Genomic DNA, 21,019 nt, shown 5'->3' with positions numbered 1-21,019 from the left:
CTTCAATTGTTACAGAGCCTCATATTCAGACTTGAAAATTTAGCAATTGAATTTAGCAATATTTTAATCTCTCTTCTTAATACGAATATTTAAATGTTAGAATTTGGAACGAACATCCAACTAGAATACACAAATAAAGTTTCTTAAAAATTGACTCATCTGCTTGGGGGAGGAAAGAAAGTAATAATACATAGACAAGGGACTTTCATATGGAGCTGAGCAATAGCTCAGCATAGCAAAAACGTGTATTCACAATACATTTTATGCAAATGTCTGAATTCTGACAGTTAAAGCCCAAGGCCCCTGTTGACTACAATCTATGACGATCTAGAACAAGGTGCTAAAACCCATCAATTCGAGTTAGTCCCCTTTTTAGGCAAGCAACAGTATCACTGTTGCAACTATGGTGAGTCTCATAGTTACTCCCAAAATTCCCCACATGACATCAGAAAATTAGCAGCACTGTTTTTAAGCTGGTATGTTATCAGGCTGCTGGAATATGCTAGCTATATGGTCCCCAGAGCATCTTTTCATTACTGTAAATGTACAGTGCCCAGGAATACAGAACCCCCATTAAGCATTACTCCAAAACAAATAATAAATATAGCTAATGATGCAGCTCAGTACTGAAGGATCTTTGCTGTGGGCACACTGTTTACTCAAGTTGGGGTTTGTTTTTTTAAATCTAAACAAAAAAATTACCTCCAGTTCTTGGCACAAGGTGTCCTGCTTTTCCATGAAGTACTTCCGTAACTCTGTTTACATCTTGTGTTCTAATTTTTTTTACAAAATACACACAGATCAGTGGTTCTAGAGAGACAGTGCTATTTAAATCAATATAAAGCCATTTCACTCCATTAAATATTCTCTCTTCTCTTTTGATTGCCTTGGCTTTAGGTTTTGTGCAGTTCTATGGCAGTTTTCAGAAATTCTCTCAGTCAACTCACCACTGCCCTATGTCTCTTAGTGGCATCATGCATGGTCTTAACACTTGTATTTCCAGCTTCAGCTGGGGCTCACTCTGCTCCTTTGTCAAATTTTCAATATGCAGCAAGCCTACCCATGTTTTGGTTTTGTACACCCCTGGCTCTAAAGAGGTGGGGGAGGGGGTGATGAAAGTACTGGAATGACAGACACAGTACTGCAAGGGCAAGGTGGGAGGAAGTATAAGTGACTTGGATAAACCGGTACTCAAGTAAGACTCACACTTCAACTCATGTACAGTGCAAGTATTTAATAATGAGCTGCAAAATGGTAACAGGCTGAAAGATCTACCCAGCCATACAAATAGCTTACTCATCAATTCATAGTTAACTGCTCAGGATATTTGCTGACAGATTGGTGACTAGTGAGGACATAGCATGTTAGCTCAAAAAGAAATGAATGTTCTTAATAAGGAAACACTATGCAAAAATAGTCTAACTGTATGTTCTCACGTTACAGCAGGACCTTGTTTGATGAAGCAAGTCAAGTAGACAAGTCTCCAGAACAGTCTTTTCAATTTTCAGGGTTCCCAGAAAGGAGGCTGAGTCACATTCTGGGGTGCAATCCAGACCAATGAGGGGTCGTATCACCACCTGCCCTGAAATCTTGGGTGCCTCACGATGCTTTGCTCTTGTAGCTCCCAACCTGGGCTGCTCACAAACAGCCTGCTAGTATGCAGGTCACACCCTGAGTGACTGAGTATAGCTGCAGCTCTGGTCCAGCGGCCTGTCAGCAACATACCAGTCACACTCTGGCTTCCAGCAGCCTTGGTTACTACTTGCAGGGTGACCCCAACACACTTCCAGTACTGAATTTACCCAAAAACGTGTCTTCTGCACCATCCAGCCCTCTCTTGGGCAGTTTAGGTATTAAGAATGTTGACTATCAACTCTTTACAGGAGAAACCAAACTGCCACTTTAACTCGGATTACTGAACAGTTCAGTTTAAACACAGCACTGGATTGGTTTGTATTTAAAAAAATGAGACGTGTTTAACAAAAGAAGATAGGATTTTAAGTGAATTCAAGCGTAAGAGATAAAGTTAGAAATAGTTACCAGCAAATAAAAGTGAAAATATGCATCTAAAACTTAAACTAAAATGCAAATTTGCTTCGTCTCCTGCCATCTACTCCCCATGCTTTCTGGAGGACCCTGTTTATTACTTATATGTAAATTGAAGTAAACACACATTCCTTTGATATAGGATAGACCTATTTAACAACTTCTGCCTAGGCAGGGCTGTGTGGTTTTGAACACGTGCTAAGAACATCATATAGGGACATAAGTGCCGACTCCATGGGTGCGCCACACCTACGAGCAGCCCCACGGATCAGCTCCTCCACCTCCCTCCCAGCGCCTCCTGCCTTCCACAATCAGCTGTTCAGCAGCATTCAGGAGGTGGCGGGGGGTAGGGAGCAGGACCTGGGGCAGAGTGGGGCTTGAGCACCCCCCAGGAACTGGGGAAGTCGGCACCTATGTACAGGTGGATTTCATAACTATACATATAATGTTGCTACATATATTTTGCCATGATATTATTGCCCTGTGAGTTATTAGTTTTCAAATGATACCCTTCAAGGCATATTTTGTACAAAGATTATTACGATAGTGTATAGGGTGTGACTACAGGGGTGCTTAGTGTCATAGGCACCACCTTCTCTATCCCCGTCTGCCACGCACACACATGCTTCTGGAAAAGGGGGAATTTGTTCAACAAATTTCGAGGGTGTAAACTGGTCTGGTGGCAAGTTTTTCCTTAGCCACCTCCAATCTCATTGCTAGAGCTTAGATAGACTGTGAGGCCCCTAAAAGCTACACAGCACACTATTCCTGAAAAATGACTTGATTTATTTTATAATTGTATGGTAAAAATGAAAAAGTAATTGGAATATAAATATTGTACTTACATTTCAGTATGATACTTGAGCCTGTAGTTCACATGTGAGCCTTACCTGAAGCATAAGGCCTGGAGCCCAAGCCCTGCCACCTGGCAGTGAAGCTGAAGCCCTGCCACCTGAGGCTGAAGCATGTAACTTAGCTTCGCAGGGGGTCTCTGTGGCATGGGGCCCTGGGCAGTTGCCCTGCTTGTCACCTCCTCATGCCAGCCCTGCATTTGTGACCTCCCTAAACCTATCCCATGACCACCCTTGGGGCTGCAAGCCCCAGGTCGAGAAACATTGATCTAGAGGAGTTGAGTACCCCCAGAAGACCTTTAAGTAGCCACAGGGGTAAACATACCCCTGGTTGAGAACTACTGCTCTAGCTTATTTTCCTTTCTCTAGCTTAGTTTAGTCACAGTGGAAGTTTAGACATAGGGAAAGATAGGTTAAAGCTTCCACAATCTTGAAACTTATAACCACAACTTCCGATTCCCACAGACACACTCACACTTAAGGCATTTTTACTTAGGACACCTCCTTGCACCCTGCCCCCAAAATTCAGACACTACAGCCAGGTGACCCCCACCAAAAAAGAAAAAGCCCTTCTGCTGGCCCCAAACTGGGAACTACACCTATAGGAGGGGACAGTTTACCAAGCACAATGATAAGGAAGATTATAGTTCATGGCATAGCCAAGTCTGTCTTAGACGTGCAGTGGTGTTGGAGCTTTGTTGGTCCAAGGATATTAGAGAGACCAGGTAGATGAGGTAATCTCTTTTATTGGACCAATTTAATCAAGTTGGTCCAATAAAAGATATTACCTCACCCACCTTGTCTCTCAGACATGCAAGTCTAAGAACTGGACAAACAGACAAGTTATGCATTTGGACTGTAAGGGTACCTATCTGTGAGATACAGTGCAATTTTAATATGAATAAATTTGTAACCCCATTTCACTAAACACCGAGCAACATATTAAGCTGGCATAAATCACTTTGTTTTCAAAATCAATGGAGCTTAAACCAGCTGAGAATCTGGCCATATGTCTGTCTTCATTTCAGAATGCCTATTTGTAATATATTTTACAAACCCCATACCGTGCATAGGCAGACGGGAGAAGAGTCTTCCCTGTTTATAGCCAAGGCATGAACCCACAGGTGAAAAACAAGCCCAGCTATAAAAGAATCATAGAATATCGAGGTTGGAAGGGACCTCGGGAGGTCATCTAGTAGTCCAACCCCCTGCTCAAAGCAGCGCCAATCCCCAACTAAATCATCCCAGCCAGGGCTTTGTCAAGCCTGACCTTGAAAACTTCTAAGGAAGGAGATTCCACCTCCCCCCAAGGTAACCCATTCCAGTGCTTCACAAGAACAGAGAGGAAAAAGGAGGCAGAAAGTTCTGAGATAGCAGAGGGACAACAGTCTTACACCAGGCTGCCTCTAAGAAACTGGGCAAAGGAGACAAGAGACAACTGCAAGCCTAGAGTTTAAGGGCTGACAGACTCAATTTAGATTAATTTATGGACAGATCTAATGGGAGGCAAATTGAAGGGGACCAGTTAAGAGAAACCTTGAACCCTTAGAGAGACTGCACCAAGGGCAGTCGACAATGTGGTACCAGAATTGGGGATTGATCTCAACTGTCCCGGCAGAAAAAGGAAGCTTTAAAAAAAAAAAAAAAAAGAGGAGTAGTTATATATCTATATTCACACAAGCTATGGAGGTAAATCAGCTCCAGCAACGGCTGGCCGACTCACAAGGACAACAGCAGCAGACGCAGCAACGGTTCAAACAGATGGCACCACACCAGCAACAGTTGTAGCAACAGATGGCAGAACTAGCACCAGCTGCTGCTACTCCGCCCGTAGAGGAAATGTGTCTCCCATACTTCAGGGAGCCATTCCAATCTAGACACTTTCCAAAATGTTAACCAACGATGGCCCAGAGTCATTCTAGGTAACTTCTGAAAGGGTGGCCACGGCCTCTCAATCGCCTCCAGCCCCGTGGGCAATCGGCTTGCTCCACGCCTCATTGGGGATGCCCCGGCAGCATACCGGGTACTTGACGATGCAGTGCCCAGAACTATGAACAAGTCAGGATGTCCTTATTGGGTAAGCCCCAGGAGAACACAGGCAGCTGACTGGTTTCTGGACAGGATAGGTTACAGGCAGCCCTATCAGGGTCTGTGGGTAAGATTTCCCTGAGATAACAGGCCCACCATTTTAGGCATCCCACCAGCCTCTCATCCCCAGCCTACACAGGAACAAAGGCCCAGTGAAAGTTGGAAGAAGGATGCTTCCTCCCAGCTGCTGGAAGACAAAGGACAGACTTGATAACCTGTTACTGCTATGGACAACAAGTAGCAGTGATAAGACTATGAAAGGGTGGATCCCCCGAGGACACAGGAATACCCCTATTTTGCCTTTCAGGCAGACTTCTTGTATTGCTTGTCCTGGTCTACGCAACTGCAGGAGATATGGACGCAACTACTAATACCCCAGGTATATCATTGCAAGCGTCTAAATTCAGCACACACACACACAACTGCGTGTGCAGAGCATCCTGGAAAGGACAAGACACATTCTAGGATCCTGGACTGATACTCTTGGCCAGGGGTCCTTAAAGAAGTCAAGAATTTCTGTGCATCATACCCCAAATGCTAATTAGTGGCCACAAACTGAGTCCAGCAGGCTCTACTAGTATCCCTTTCTTTGGTGGAGATCTCATTTGAATGAGTAGGAATTGATCTTATAGGCAGAGCCCCTGCTAGCCTATTGGGGACCCTAAGCAGGAATATGTTTGCCCCCCCCGCCCCCAACACACACAATACTAAAACACGCAAGTTCAGCGGGCCCCCTTAAGATGCTCGGGGCCCTAAGCAATTGCTTAATCTACTTATGCCTAGCACTAGCTCTGCTTATAGATACCCTACAGAAGGGCCACATTGGACACCAACATATACTTGTTATTGTGGACTATGCCATGCCGCTCCAGTATACAAATGGCAAGACTATCACTAATGAGTTGTTGAAGGTCTTCACACGGGAAGAGATTCCCAAAGAGATCCTGACAGACCAGGGAACAAATTTCACATCCTGGCTGATGAGAGAGGGCTGGGAACTACTGAAAGTCAAAGCATTATGCTCATCTGTGTACCATCTGCAGACGGATGGCCTAGAGGAGAGATTTAATCAGATGCTCAGGAGAATGCTCAATAAATTCATTATCCAGGCACTCGACATTGGGACTGACTACTCTTGACCCTATTCTCCACCATCAGGGAAATATCTCAAGCATCACCATGCAAACTGCTGTCTGGGCAAGAGGCATACGAGACCCGGTATGGGAAACATGGAAAATCCAGGTTCCAAGAGCTGAACACATAGTACAATTATGTCTTAAAGCAGGGGTAGGCAACCTGCGGCATGTGAGCTGATTTTCAGTGGCACTCACGCTGCCTGGGTCCTGGCCACAGGTCTGGGGGGCTCTGCATTTTAATTTAATTTTAAATGAAGCTTCTTAAACATTTTTAAAACCTTATTTACTTTACACACAACAACAATAGTTTAGTTCTATATTATAGACTTATAGAAAGGGACCTTCTAAAAACGTTAAAATGTATTACTGGCATGCAAAACCTTGAATTAGAGTGAATAAATGAAGACTCAGCACATCACTTCTGAAAGGTTGCCAACCCCGTCTTAAAGTTATGGGACAGACTGGAGGCTATGGGGGCATAGGCTAGAGAAAACCGCAGAGAAGCGTAGGAACAACAACATTATAAGAAAGGGGCACGAATGCATGCCTCCCAGATGGGCGACATAGTTCTACTACTTCTTCCAAGCTCTGAATCAAAGCTAATGGCCAAGTGGCAAGGTCCTTATGAGGTGGTAAAGAAGGTAGGAACTGCGGACCATTTAGTCAAACCACCAGGGAAAAGGAAAAAAAAAAAAGGAACAAGTTTACCATGTAAATTTGATGAAGCCCTGGAGAGCCAGGGAAAACCTGTTCATCATGCTGAGGAACCAGAATTGGTATCCTAAATTAATGACTGCCTAAAAGAAAGCTCAGTGCCCCTCAGGGAGAACCTAAACCTGAAGCAAAAGGAACAGGCATTCCAACTGGTGGCCGCTTTTCCAAAAGTATTCTCAGCACCACCCCACAAAGACATCCATGGCCCACCATCACATTAATATAGAACTTGTTAAAGTAATACAGAAAGGGCTCTGACCAGTCCCCAACAAATTGAGGGGAATCATCAAGAAAGAGTTCAGGACCATTTTAGAACTTGGGGTAATAGAGGAATCCCAAAGTGACTGGAGGAGTCCTATTGTGCTGATTCTAAAGCCAGTCAGCTCACTGCATTTCTGTATAGACTTCAGAGAGGGGAATGCAGTTCCAGAATCTGATGCCTACCTCATGCCATGGGTAGATGAACTCTTATACTGGTTGGGAGAAGCCTAGTATATTACCACTCTGGATTTGATGAAGGAGTACTAGCAGAACCCCTTAAGGCCAGACTCTCAGGAGAGGACAGCTTTTTCTATGCTGTTCAGCCTATTTCATTTTAGGACAATACCCTCCAGGTTACATGGGGCAGCAGCTACTTTTCAACATTTGATGTACTTGAATGACAGTCATTTATAGCAAGAATTGGGATTCCCATCTGAATAAGGTAGCCTCCGTTCTCCAATCCCTGAGGGAAGCTAAGTTAATGGCTAACCCTGCTAAATGCTTGATAGGAAAACGGGAAGCTTATTATCTAGGACACATGGTTGGCGGAGGACAAATCTGCCCATTGGTGAATAAGATTCATGTCTTACAGTAGGGGTGGGCAAACTTTTTGGCCCGATGGCCACATCTGGGTGGGGAAATTGCATGCAGGGGGTAGGGGCAGAGGAGGGGTGTATGAGTTTGTTCCTTAGATATTTTTAAGGTCCAGCTTGACAAAGCCCTGCCTGGGATGATTTAGTTGGGGTTGGTCCTGCTTTGAGCAGGGGGTTGGACTAGACCTCTTGAGGTCTCTTCCAATCCTAATCTTCAATGGTTCTGTGACAGGAGAAGGGAGGCAGAAAGGCCTGGGATAGCAGAGGGGCAACAGCACCATGCCAGGCTGCCTCTAAGAAACAGACAAGGAGACAAAAGAAGACTGGAAGACCTGGGAACCTGGATGTTAAGGGTTGGTAGACTCAGTTTAGGTTATAAAATGTATGGACTGGTCTAATTATAGGTGAATTGAAGGGGACCAGTAGGAGAAAGCTGGGACCCCTAGAAAGACTGCACCAAGAGCAGGTGACACCAGGGCAAAGATTTCTAGCTTCCCATTGGGAGAAAACCCAATATCCATGTATACAGCTGTGAGCAATTCTATTATACCAATTTAATAATTTCATATTGCAAAAAAATATGAACCAAAGGCATTATGTACTCAAGATTACCTGTACAGAAGGGACATTGAATATAGATCTTTTTCCAAAGATTGCAAGGCGAGATATACCTTAGCTTTCATGTCACTAGAAAAGAGAATACGGATTATTAAAAATTAAATAATTGACAAATAAATGATAATTGTATTTAAGAGATACAACCTATTTCCTGGAATCTGATACAGATTTAACAGGCCTTCTAGAATCTTTCCAAAGGCATCATAATTCTTCATCCTAACAATAAAGAACAATTATTACAGCCAAAATACCAAGGATGAATGAAACACACCATACAGCTTTATACAGTGAGGTGGAAATATTTCATATGGTGCATAGAAACAGTGATGTTAACCTGGTTATAGTATTTGGCATCTCACAACGTTGTTAAGAATTTATTTTTTTTAAGAATATATCAGGAAACGTGAAGTCTTGACTAAGGCACAAAGCAATGCAATTAAATCTGACATTACTTAAGTATGCATCAATGAAAGCAATCAACACGCATGGTATACGTATCTATCAGCTAGAAACAGCACTTCTTGACGTTTCAATACAGTTAGTTGTGCACTAACACTCCCCCATAATATAATGAACCCCACAGATAGTTATTTCATCAAAACATCTCCAGGTTTTCTAGTCACACTAAATCTCATAACACCCCTGTGAAATAGACAAATTTTTAAACAGTCTGGATGAGTAAATTGAATCACAGAGGTAAATGGGATCGGGCAAGTTGAGTCTCAATTTACTCGAGGATACACAACAAGTTAGCGTTAGGGCCAGGAATATGACTCAATCTCCTGACTTCACCACCAGACCAAATTCTTTCTCCAACCAGAAACTTAAGCAAACCATTTAATTTATCTCTGCCTCAGTTTTCCCATCTAAAACATGGAGATAGCAATACTTCCGTACTTCACAGGCACATTTATTAATCTTATTTCACCAGTGTTTTGAGGCCCACAAATGTAAAAGATGTAATAATACTTCTCCATTTTTATAACATTTACAATAGGGTCCACCATTTGCCAATTAAAGACCATAAAGTAAATGAATATCTGAGATGGAGTTAGATTGAATGGTATACTCTAGCGGGGTGGTTTAATGTACTTTCCCCCTTATTACTACATATTGTAACTACACATCTTTTAAGATCATAATTTGGGAGCAAAACATTTGATGCACTTTATAAAGGTACTATTACCAAAGGTGAATGAGTGAGAGAGAGAGAGAAAAAGAAAGTTCTGAACTCAACTAGATATATGTATGAAATTAAAAATGTTAATCGTTCAGTTTGAGACAAATAATGTTTATGACCACCAATGTGCAATGCAGGCCCTCAGCTAGAAGGGCAGAAGTATCCTCTGTCTTCCATTTCTCACCCATCCTTGTCCTTTTTATTCCAGTAAAAAAAAAACACACACACACTTACGTGAGATACCACACTCACTGAAATATACTCATTGGAAAGAGCAGTTGACCAAATTTGTTTTTTAAAGTAGATTTTAAAATCGAATGAGCTTTTCATCTGGCCTTTAAAATGAAGGTCACTTTCGGAACAGGAAATGTTTAAACAGGTCAAGAAATATTTGGCAGTAAGAATTTTTAAATCCATTGCACAACATCCTCTAGAAATATCACTAGTGGAAATGTGAAGACCCTTTCTCCCTTTTACATTATGAAAAAGAAACAGAACAGATTATTCTGATTTATTTGCACTGCCACAGTAGAAGATTGATGAAGAACTGAAGAAAAAGAAAAAGAAAAAATCTAGGGAGTGTCAGTTCAGTGTCTGAATACAACAAAAGCTAATCTATGTAGCAATAATATTTGGAAAATAATTTTAAGAATCCATGTGTTTCATTACTAGCCAAAACCATAATTTGTACAATTTTGTATGTATTGTCCACTCTTTTTGATAAACAAGGGTTTAAACTGTGTTATGTAGCCCTGCAGTCCTTATAAGATAAATACACATATTGTGTGTGTTCAGGTGATAGAAAAAGCCAATACACGTTGTTGAATTTAATGGAGTCGCATCTGCTTACACAAGCAGTTACTCCAGAAGTGAGCATAGAAACTGCAGGCAAAATGTATTTCCTTCCCTTTATTTTACAGGCTATAAAGAATTAAAAACAAAAAAACCCCTCTAATATGAAGCATTAAAGCTGATTTTTTTATATTTTTAATATAGATATGTTTAAACGTGGACATTGATAAGAAGAAGGAAGAAATTAAAACACTTTCTGGTTTCATACTTAAAAATACAAAATTATTTTAAAAAAATGAAGTTTTCAGCAATATGTAGCTTACAGATATTAGGATGTTTAGAAGAGAAAATTCTTGTACTATTTCCTTTAAAATACATTGCTAACTTAAATGTTTCAGAAATTATTTTCAGAATAGGTTCAGGACTATTCAATAGTTCCCTTCCAATCAGCCAAGGAATTCTAAGCAAGTCTATACCTTAGAAGCTGTACTAGATCATCACAAACCTAGAGAAAAAAATAAATGAAAAGGTCAGAGACTTTCCTAGCACCCTTTATGAAATACCTCTGTAAACATTTTACTGGTAACATTATTCTTCATTATTTTACTCAACAAAATTTCCTCCAAGAAATCAAAATCATATTATATAGTTAGTTATGCTAGAATCTTAATATGAGAATACTAGGAAAAGAGTGGCTGTGTGACTGACAACTACCCAAGATAAATTCTATTTCTAAAATGCATTTTTATTGGCATCTATTGTGCTGCAGTTTTCTGAATATGTACTTCCATTCTTAATAAGATAACTCAATATAAATGACCGATTTTCCTCACTAGGCACATTTGTTCCCGTTTATTTTGAGTTAATTTGTATTCTTTTCAGATTTTGGGGCTGACAGCCCTAAAGTCCTCCACACTTCCGTTTAGCTACAGAACAACAGCACTGACAGCGGCAGCGCAAGGTTCTCCACACTTTACCTACCAGGTTGTTTCACCTAATATACACACACACACACACACAGTGATGTTCTATCAATATTTTAACAAGGGGCTCCCAGAAGATTCCCCTGTAATAATCCCCATTAGCAGGAATGTGTGCACGTGTATTGAAGATGGCTGAGAAATCCTCTCTCATAGTGGGCTCTAGCCCATGAAAGCTTATGCTCAAATAAATTTGTTAGTCTCTAAGGTGCCACAAGGACTCCTCGTTGTTTTAACAATAATTAAACTGCACTTTACTGGAATTCTTAGCACTTGAGGAATATATTTAGTATGTTGAACATAAGTGTTCAACTTTTGTAGGGCTTTAAGAAGGGATAGATACCTGGTGGAAGTTCTGGATGTGACAATATTTAAAGAGGAAGAAAGAAACAGAGAAGTCACCCTACTCTTCCCTTATGCTTGGTGGTAGAATTTTAACAAAACTCACAAGAGCTCCCTCCAACACATTATAGTACTGTGAAGATGTAAAATGCAGTACAAAAAACCATTATCTAACTACGAGAATAGCTCAACCGGCTGCCTACCTGTTGAATCACTGTCATTTAGAATGCTAAAAAGGATTCCAAGAAGTATCAATTGCTATGTGGACTCGTGTCTTCTAGGAACTAGACTCACATTATCAATACATTTAGGTATACAGGTATATTTATGCCAGCTAGTGTAACAGTCTAATGGAAGTTTGTTCGGTAGCAGAGAAGTATCTTAGTTGGTGTTTTTCCAGCCAGTTACAAGGATCCCATTATGAGTCACTTTCAGAAAAAAGAGCCATAAAAACAAGATTATGTTTTGTTACACAAGGAGCATGATTTGAAAAAAAGAAAAGAAAAAAAAAAGAAAACAGATCAACTTTACCACAGGAGCTTCTCCAGGGTGAGCCAATTTTACATCTATCACCTTTCCATCTTTCTCCAACTGAACTTCTATATAGAACATGTCTGATGTTAAATAGCAAACTGTCCCATTGGGGCTTATGTGAGATTTCAACCTAGAGAAAAGGAAAAAGCATTGTATACCTGGAAGTTTTGTTGTGTGAAGAAAGAAGGCTAGTTTATTTTATTTGGAAATGTTCACTGCTCTAAAATAGCTGTTCCTTGGCTTAGCATCTGATAACTACCCAACCAGAGAATATACTTATGATCTTCTCTTCTGTGATTTGCATTATTATCAGCAAATATTTACCTTAGTCTTTGCATGACTTCCTCAACCCCACCAGAACAACCACTTCTAAGAATGCCACAAATAACTCATTAAGAGGTAGGGTGACCAGATGTCCTGATTTTATAGGGACAGCCTTGATATTTGAGGCTTTTCCTTATATAGGCACATATTACCCCCCCCCATACCCCTTGTCCTGATTTTTCACGCTTTCTGTATGGTCACCCTATTAAGAGGGGACAGTTACATATCCTCTTTTTCTTCCACATAACACAGCCCATTAGAATGTCAAGTCAAGAAAGTTCAAAAAAAATTTTAAGTCATCCATATGGTAATTCTCACTGGATTTGAGGCAGTTCTGTTTCATTTACACTTAATGCATAAACAAACTTACCCCCTTTGTTTGGATAAAAATTCCAATCTGTTCATCACAGTAGACAAAGATTTAGCTGAAAAGGGGAAATTATTTAATCAGATTTTAATTTTAGGAAAAATGGCAATTTTTGGCTTCAGAAAGTATGATTTAACTAGTGTATATAATACAAGAGATAACATTTTTCATTAATAATAAACATTAACCAATGCTTGAAGAATGATTTATTGGAAGGAGTTAATTCTCAAGATCAGGGTTTTAGAATTGTTTTAACCCAACTTCAACCTAAATATTAATCTGTAATGTCTTTGGGATTGAATCTACCCTCTGTCTTTATACAGTTCCTAGCACAATAGAATCTTAATCCTGATTGGAAACCTCTATTCATATCGCGGTAGTGCCCAACCACACTGCTCTGTCCTCCTACCTTCCCCCCCCCGACCCCGATACGGGCAATTTCATGGAATGTTCAACAATGGATTATGAATTTTCTTGTATCTTGTTACCATTTAAAGTCCTCTGTATCTTCTCCAAGCAAGAGAGTAAAGGATGATGTGGGGTAACACAAATGGAACCTCGAGGTGGTTTATCCTAGCACAATAGGGGAGGAAAAAGGATCATTCCAAACATCACCAGTCAAAAAGAAACTGGATTCTGTGTATGAATTAGAAAGATTCAAACCCAATCCAAAATAAAAGCAGCAGCTATTTCACGCCAAAAAGAATTTTATAATTTCACATGAAGGTGAAAGCAGTTCACCACGGCTCTGATTCTGCAAACTCTTACACACGAGTACTTTATGCACATGAGTAATAATAATACTCAGCTCGAGAGTAATCCCTTTGAACTAAATGGATTGACACCCTAATACTGTAGCAATTGACAAAGCCTTTTTTAATTATTTGTATTACCATAGCACCTACAAACCCAAGCTGTGGAGCAGGACCCCACTTTACTCGGTGCCGTACAAACAGAGAACAAAAAGCTAACAGTCTAAGTACTTAAAATAGCACAAGGCCTGCTATCCATAAACTCTTTGGGCCAAATGCAGGCCTTTTCTGATAATCTGAGCTACTTTCACCAGGCTTCCTAGGGGCCAATCCAGAAGTTTTTGAGTTCTTGGCTTCAGGAAGAGTGTGTCTGAGTAAAAAAAATGAATGAGCACTAAGTAAGGACTTCTTTTGGTAAGCATTTACAGGATCAGGGGCCAAGTTATATTTGAAAATGTGACGTTAATTAGAAATTAGGATCTCCAAGCCTCCTTGCTGGCAGGCACTATCTAGAAACCTCCAAAATCAATCAGCAAAATTATGTTCTCATTTTTGTTAAGAGGATATTTTAGTTAAATATTAATAACGAGGGTAGAAGGAGGACATGGACACAAATGTGATTTGCTACTTCTAGGCAGTATTCATGACTGTACTGGAGCCACCATTATTTATACAAGGAGACACTTAAATTCAGTAACCAACATGGAGAACCAAAACCACTGGTACCTTAAAAGTTAAAATTATAAAAAATAATCTAAGTAGAAGCCTCCCAGCTGACCCGCAGTCCCACACGAATGGCCAATCCTGAGCTCCTTACGTAGGTCCCAATCCGGCAATGATTAACTGGGACTATTCACATTGCGTAGAGTTAAGGAGGTGTCTAAGAGTTGTGGGGTCACAACCTTAGGGCTCATTCATTCTTTACGGAGGCCAACTCCCGCTGAAGTCAAAAACTGAGTGAAGACCTCAAGCCCCTAAGAAATATTATGAAAGTTGCTAAGATTACCTAATGAGGCCTGCATTTGGCCCAAAAGAGTTAATGAAAAGCAACGCCCTGCACTGTTTTAAAGTATCCATGTCTATTGCTGTAAAATAAACAGAAGTCAGGCTTTCATAGGTGTAAGAAAGCTCCATGAAAAAGCTTCACCTGAAAAAAATAATAATAATAAAAAAAAAAAGTCCAAGAAAAATTTCAGATTAGTTAGAGACATTTCTGTTATTTGCCCTTTAGTCAAACACCCTCATCTTATCCAGCTGCCAACAAACTTGCTGATACTTCTTACCATGCAAAGACGTACAAGTTTCAGAGTTTCAATCCATGGTTTTTGTGCATATTTTAGATGCAGCTTGTCCATTAAAGCATTTGTTGAAATAAGTTTCACAGAATCTGCAAAATATTTTGAAATTTTCTAACACATGCAATATTGTATTTTACAAGTTACTTTATCAGTAAAAAGAAAGTTTATTCATTATACCCATTCTACTTAAACTGTATAGATAAGTTCATAGATGTTGCACTTCAAGTAAGGAAGCAGAGGAAAGATGGATTTGAATTTTGTGTACAAGAATTTAGTCACAATAGGCAGTGTTAAAATTTCTCAGGGTGCAGTTCTTTGTGTTAGTTTTGTTTTTCTACATCTTTCAGGGGTTTTGTGCAGGCAAATGTAGACTCCAAATAAAAAAGCATAGACAAGTCTGCCATATATTAAAGTGACTTGCTGGACCCATGAATAATTTGGCAGTGTGTGTTCCCTTTGCACACTGACATTACAAACATTGAGGCCTTGACCCTGTCCTGAGCTCCATGTGGACAGAACCACATGCCAACATGGGGCTCATTGAAGACTTAAGGCTTAATTAGCCTACTGAGATGGGCAAACAGGGGGCAGACCCGTCTTGATCCCTGGCACAAGGGGCGAGAGCAGAGGGAGAAAGGCAGCCCCTGATGGACAGGGAGAAGGGAAAACAAAAACCACCTCCGAGGAGCTGTCAGTGTAAAAAGGAAACAGGACCACCCCGAGGCCAGCAGTGACAGGGGAAGAGGAACAGGAGCAAGAACCACACTGGAATCAGGACCCGGGCAGCCAAGCCAGCGCAGTGCTGCACCTCTTGAACAGGCCGCTCCCCACTCCACAACAAAACAGCGACCACCACCACAGGAGCAGAGACGATACAGTCACTCAGTCCAGTAACAGTACCCCCCTCTACTTTGTCCTGCAGCTCCCCTTCCTCCTCCAGGACACAACCAGCAGCCAGCCAACTAGCCAGGAGAGACCCAACGATGGTAGCAATGGTGGGGTCAATGACTCCTCTCTGGAGAGCAGGCCACCAGGGCCCTCCAAACAACAGGAGGATCTGAGAGGGGCAGGGGGGAGGGGGAAGTGGGGCAACAGCAGCTGCACCCACTGACAGCTGATACCTGACCCCACACTCTGATCACTTAAGCATTAGTTAGCTCCACCAGAAGATTATGGGATGGGTATAGGAAGTATTCAAACCGGTTCCCCCTCTGTGGCACTGGATGGGGATCAGTGGTGGGAAACAGAGCTCAGGTAGGAAGATCCAGGAACTATCCTGACAATAAATGTCACTTGGAGCAAGGAGGAGCATTCCAAACACAAAAGGAATGTTCTTCTCACCCAAGAGAGAAAGTCACCCCCAACAGCCGGAGAGGGGAAATATCACCCTAATTGCTCGAGCTCATAACCACATTGGGCAAGCTTTCTAGAATAGTATCAGAGGGGAGGAAATGCCTCTCCCTCCCCCAGCTCACAGGTGGGGATTAGAAGGGAGGTTGTATGTGCACCCCTCACATCAGAGGGACTGTTTACACGCCGCTTTCCGAGTTGCGCACAGCTGCCTGCCCCCACTGCATTCAGTGACTACCCACGGGGGAGGGATTTGGGGCAGGGCGTGCAATGCACCCTCAGAATACAAACGGCACGGACTGGAGGGGGTGTGGTTTGGTGACACACCAGCAGCTCCGAGAGGCTGGGGGAAAGCAAGACCTCCGATCCCAAGTACCGAACATGTGGAAGCGGTTTGCGGGTAAACAAGGCAACCACATCTTCCCAGTCTACTCCGCTCCGCGTAAAACCCCCAGCCTGGGCAAACCTCAGGGGCGAGCAGAGCCCCAGCCCCGCTGTGCTTTCCTCTCAGGGCCAGCACGCCCCCGGGCCACGCTCATTTCCCAGCAGCACCCTGGGACCCTGCCTCAGGAACCTGGCTGGGGCCAGGAGCGGAGGGACTCCTGCTCGCTCCTCGACTGGGGACCGGGGAGAAGCTGCGTCCCCAGCACCCTCTGCATCTCCAGGCTGTTTGCGGGGCTGGGTCCTCGCTCCCCCAGATACTTGCAGCAGCAGCTGTCACCCATTCACGGGAAATGCTTCCTAATGAGCCGGAGCCGCAGAGGGCACGTGAGGAGCCCGTGAGTCTCCCCCACACCCAGCGCAGCCCTCAGCCTGAGCAGGGACTTCCCCCGCCCCAAGGCGGGGGCTGCTGCTGCTCTCTCCAGTCGGGCCGACAAGCTGAACGGGGCAGATTTTTAAATGCCTCACTCACACACAGTAAAACCCTATCCCCGCCCCTTCCCGAGGGAGAGCCTAGCGCACGGCAAAATCCCCTACCGCCTCTATCCCTTGTTTCTTGACTTTAGCAAAGCTTTTGACACGGTCTCCCACAGTATTCTTGTCAGCAAGTTAAGGAAGTATGGGCTGGATGAATGCACTATAAGGTGGGTAGAAAGCTGGCTAAATTGTCGGGCTCAACGGGTAGTGATCAATGGCTCCATGTCTAGTTGGCAGCCGGTATCAAGTGGAGTGCCCCAAGGGTCGGTCCTGGGGCCGGTTTTATTCAATATCTTCATAAATGATCTGGAGGATGGTGTGGTTTGCACTCTCAGCAAATTTGCGGATGATACTAAACTGGGAGGAGTGGTAGATACGCTGGAGGGGAGGGATAGGATACAGAGGGACCTAGACAAATTGGAGGATTGGGCCAAAAGGAATCTGATGAGGTTCAATAAGGATAAGTGCAGGGTCCTGCACTTAGGACGGAAGAACCCAATGCACAGCTACAGACTAGGGACCGAATGGCTAGGCAGCAGTTCTGCGGAAAAGGACCTAGGGGTGACAGTGGACGAGAAGCTGGATATGAGTCAGCAGTGTGCCCTTGTTGCCAAGAAGGCCAATGGCATTTTGGGATGTATAAGTAGGGGCATAGCGAGCAGATCGAGGGACGTGATCGTTCCCCTCTATTCGACATTGGTGAGGCCTCATCTGGAGTACTGTGTCCAGTTTTGGGCCCCACACTTCAAGAAGGATGTGGATAAATTGGAGAGAGTCCAGCGAAGGGCAACAAAAATGATTAGGGGACTGGAACACATGAGTTATGAGGAGAGGCTGAGGGAGCTGGGATTGTTTAGCCTGCAGAAGAGAAGAATGAGGGGGGATTTGATAGCTGCTTTCAACTACCTGAAAGGGGGTTCCAAAGAGGATGGCTCTAGACTGTTCTCAATGGTAGCAGATGACAGAACGAGGAGTAATGGTCTCAAGTTGCAGTGGGGGAGGTTTAGATTGGATATTAGGAAAAACTTTTTCACTAAGAGGGTGGTGAAACACTGGAATGCGTTACCTAGGGAGGTGGTAGAATCTCCTTCCTTAGAGGTTTTTAAGGTCAGGCTTGACAAAGCCCTGGCTGGGATGATTTAACTGGGAATTGGTCCTGCTTTGAGCAGGGGGTTGGACTAGATGACCTTCTGGGGTCCCTTCCAACCCTGATATTCTATGATTCTAAGGGGGAACCGGAAGCTCAGCGACAGCAAAATGCCCGCTCCTTAGCCCAGCCTGAGGAGAGGAGACAAAGCAAAAGCTCATCCTTCCTATTTTGTTCCACCCCCGAGGTAACAGAGATCGCAACACACCCAGCGACACCCCTCCTCGCTCCCCATCACGGATTTCCCTACACTCCTTCCCAGTGTTGCCAGTTCAATCATTTTCCAACCCCTCCCTGTAAATTTAAATACCCCTCTGATTTCAGTTCCCCCCGGGGAAAATACTGTCTCCCATCCTTTTGTGCCCCAAGAGGAAGAATAAATAAACACACGGGGGACGAATTCATAATAAAGCAGTTATGCTCCCACACCAGAGCTGCCCTTTCAGTCTAGGAGCTGGAATAAAGGATGTAACCCTCCATGCCATTTGCATGGTGTCCCACTGCCCTTGGATTTGGGGCCCAACAGCTGTTCCCCAGGCCAGCTTCCACTATTTCTCTTCATACTTCCTCTGTGAGCCTCAAGGACCCGCACCACTCCCACATAGAGCGCAAGGGATGGGCAGTCGTCCCCCATCACCAGGCTTAATCTCAAGTACTGTCCTTAAACTTGGTCCCTAAACAGAGGAGTTATGGAGTCTTTGCTCTGAAAGGGCAGCCCAACACTGGAAGGAATGCAGTACTGCCTGAATGTGTCTTGTCTACATCATATGGTATTGTTTAGATGTATGGTACTATTTACCTTTGTTCTTTTTAAACAATGCCTTCACACCATTATCACCACACATGCTGTGAAGTCAGACTCATAACATATAAAGGTACTGGTCCCACAAACACTTAAGTGCATGAGTAGGATGTGAACAGTCCCATTGACTTCAGTAGGATAACTCAAAATTATGAAGTAAGTGTTTGCAGGATCAGGCCATGGGCCTAGTGTAAGGGTGGCAGGGGGGCATTGCCCCCCGCTCCCCACAACTGCAGGCATCAGGCAGGCTTGGAATTTCCCCCGTGCAGCTTCTTTGGCCTGACTGGAACGGCCCTCCCGCCCCCAAATATAGAAGTCAAACTATGCCTATGATCAGGGCCTAACAGTCTTGTGGGAAGTGGGACAAACCTTTGAAAATCAAGGCCTTATCCCACAAATACCAGGACAGGTGCCAGAACCACAGAATAAAACAAATGTATTTTAAGCATGCAGCAGGATGAAGTTACATGCTTAAGTCACAGTTTGCAAAATGAGGTGCTCAGTTATGCTGAAGATGTAATTAAGTGAATGCCCAGCTACCCAAATGTTTCTGTATTCTTATTCGGTATACTTTAGTCTTAAACTCTGAAGAGCTACAGTTTGAAATTTTTTGAAGTGACTTCCAATATAATTGCCAGCTTTAATAGGACATCTTTTTGAAAATTTAGGCCAATATGTTTTCAGCAATTCCAGAGAATCATTCTTTGGCTCAGATTTGTTTGTATTTCTTACTGAAAAATAGGCTTCCTACTAGCCAAGACCCGTTTGATGGCCTGAGTGAAATGAGTTGAAATCTCAAGCTAATTTTACTGAACATAGATGTACGTCACATAATACACCACAACAATTAGCAGTACCGAGTACTTCAGTGATAATTTTCATCAGAGAGGCCAAGGCTCCTGGGCCTGATCCAAAGCCCACTGAAGTTAGAGAGTTTTTCCATTGACTTTGATGAGATTTGATCAGGCCTTGAATGAGCATGCAGAATGAATTGCCCTCTCACCCTACAGAAGAGAATGCCTCCAAAATATAGTGAGAAGGTTTGTGCTGCTTGCCTTCTCTGGTAGCAGCTGCTCCGAGAATAGAGATTTAAACCTCCAGTGCTCTCAATCTAGCACTGTTCATAAGCTTAAAATTCACTTTAGACATTTTTGTAAAAGAGGATAAAAGGATCTTTTCTACTGGGCTTGAATTTTCATCACTTTATTTAGATATTATATTTTTTGCTGCCTGAATATGGATGTTTTGTCACCAGCCCTTTGTAGGGATGTTGCTTGTCTCGGAACAGTGCTTCTCTGTTTGGCTACATAAAAATAATAATGTGCGCTATCACTACACATCAGTAAGGGGAGCTTATATATTGATTGAAAGCACCTCACATCAAGGTATTGTTCAGACATGTACAGAGCTTTCGTATCAAGTTATCGTACTCAAGAGCAGAGTTAGAAATGTTAAATAATTAAAAAGAAGCCAGTTGTAGAATTACAGAAATGAAATAATTAAACTGTGTTGTTAAAAAAATTAAAGGCAGCAGGCCAAACTCTATTCTTGATACATGAAATGATTGGAATTGCCATACCAGCTCAGAGCAGTAGGCCCCCCATCTAGTCTAGCAGCCTGTCTGTGACTGTGGTAGGTACCAGCAGCGTCTGATGAAGAAACCTTGCAGTGAGTAGTTGTGGAATAACCTCCCCTCAGGGAAAGTATCCTCCTAAATCTGAATAGTTAGAGGTTGGTTTATGCCCCAACGCTTGTGGGTTTATATCTCTTCCAGAGCTCTTTTATAAATTAGTAATTACTATTATTACTCTGGTTGCTGTGTTGTTGTAGCCATGTTGATCCCAGTTTATGAAAGAGACAAGGTTATTACTCTGGTTAGTCTTGTTATACTTTTCCAAATCCTGCTAAGCTCCTGGCCTCAATGAT

At 42.8% G+C, this 21,019-nt stretch overlaps 1 protein-coding gene across 1 annotated transcript in view; it reads right to left on the bottom strand.

The window, feature by feature from the left end:
- Nucleotides 1-19,136, bottom strand: part of LOC140906148 (mediator of RNA polymerase II transcription subunit 1) — a 31,484-nt gene extending 12,348 nt beyond the window's left edge. Inside the window, exons 1-9 of the mRNA XM_073329652.1 lie at nt 19,091-19,136; nt 14,862-14,965; nt 13,315-13,399; nt 12,830-12,884; nt 12,133-12,265; nt 10,756-10,784; nt 8,452-8,523; nt 8,302-8,376; nt 703-773 (exon numbers count right to left, since the gene is read on the bottom strand). Of these exons, the coding sequence (XP_073185753.1) occupies nt 703-773; nt 8,302-8,376; nt 8,452-8,523; nt 10,756-10,784; nt 12,133-12,265; nt 12,830-12,884; nt 13,315-13,399; nt 14,862-14,965; nt 19,091-19,136 (670 nt within the window). The remainder of the gene's footprint in view (nt 1-702; nt 774-8,301; nt 8,377-8,451; nt 8,524-10,755; nt 10,785-12,132; nt 12,266-12,829; nt 12,885-13,314; nt 13,400-14,861; nt 14,966-19,090) is intronic.
- Between the last annotated feature and the right edge of the window lie 1,883 nt (nt 19,137-21,019).

This window comes from Lepidochelys kempii, chromosome 2 (assembly GCF_965140285.1).
Source record: "Lepidochelys kempii isolate rLepKem1 chromosome 2, rLepKem1.hap1, whole genome shotgun sequence".
Taxonomy (NCBI): Eukaryota; Metazoa; Chordata; order Testudines; family Cheloniidae; genus Lepidochelys; species Lepidochelys kempii.
Note: the sequence above shows the minus strand (reverse complement) of the source record. Positions and strands in the feature narration are given on the sequence as shown.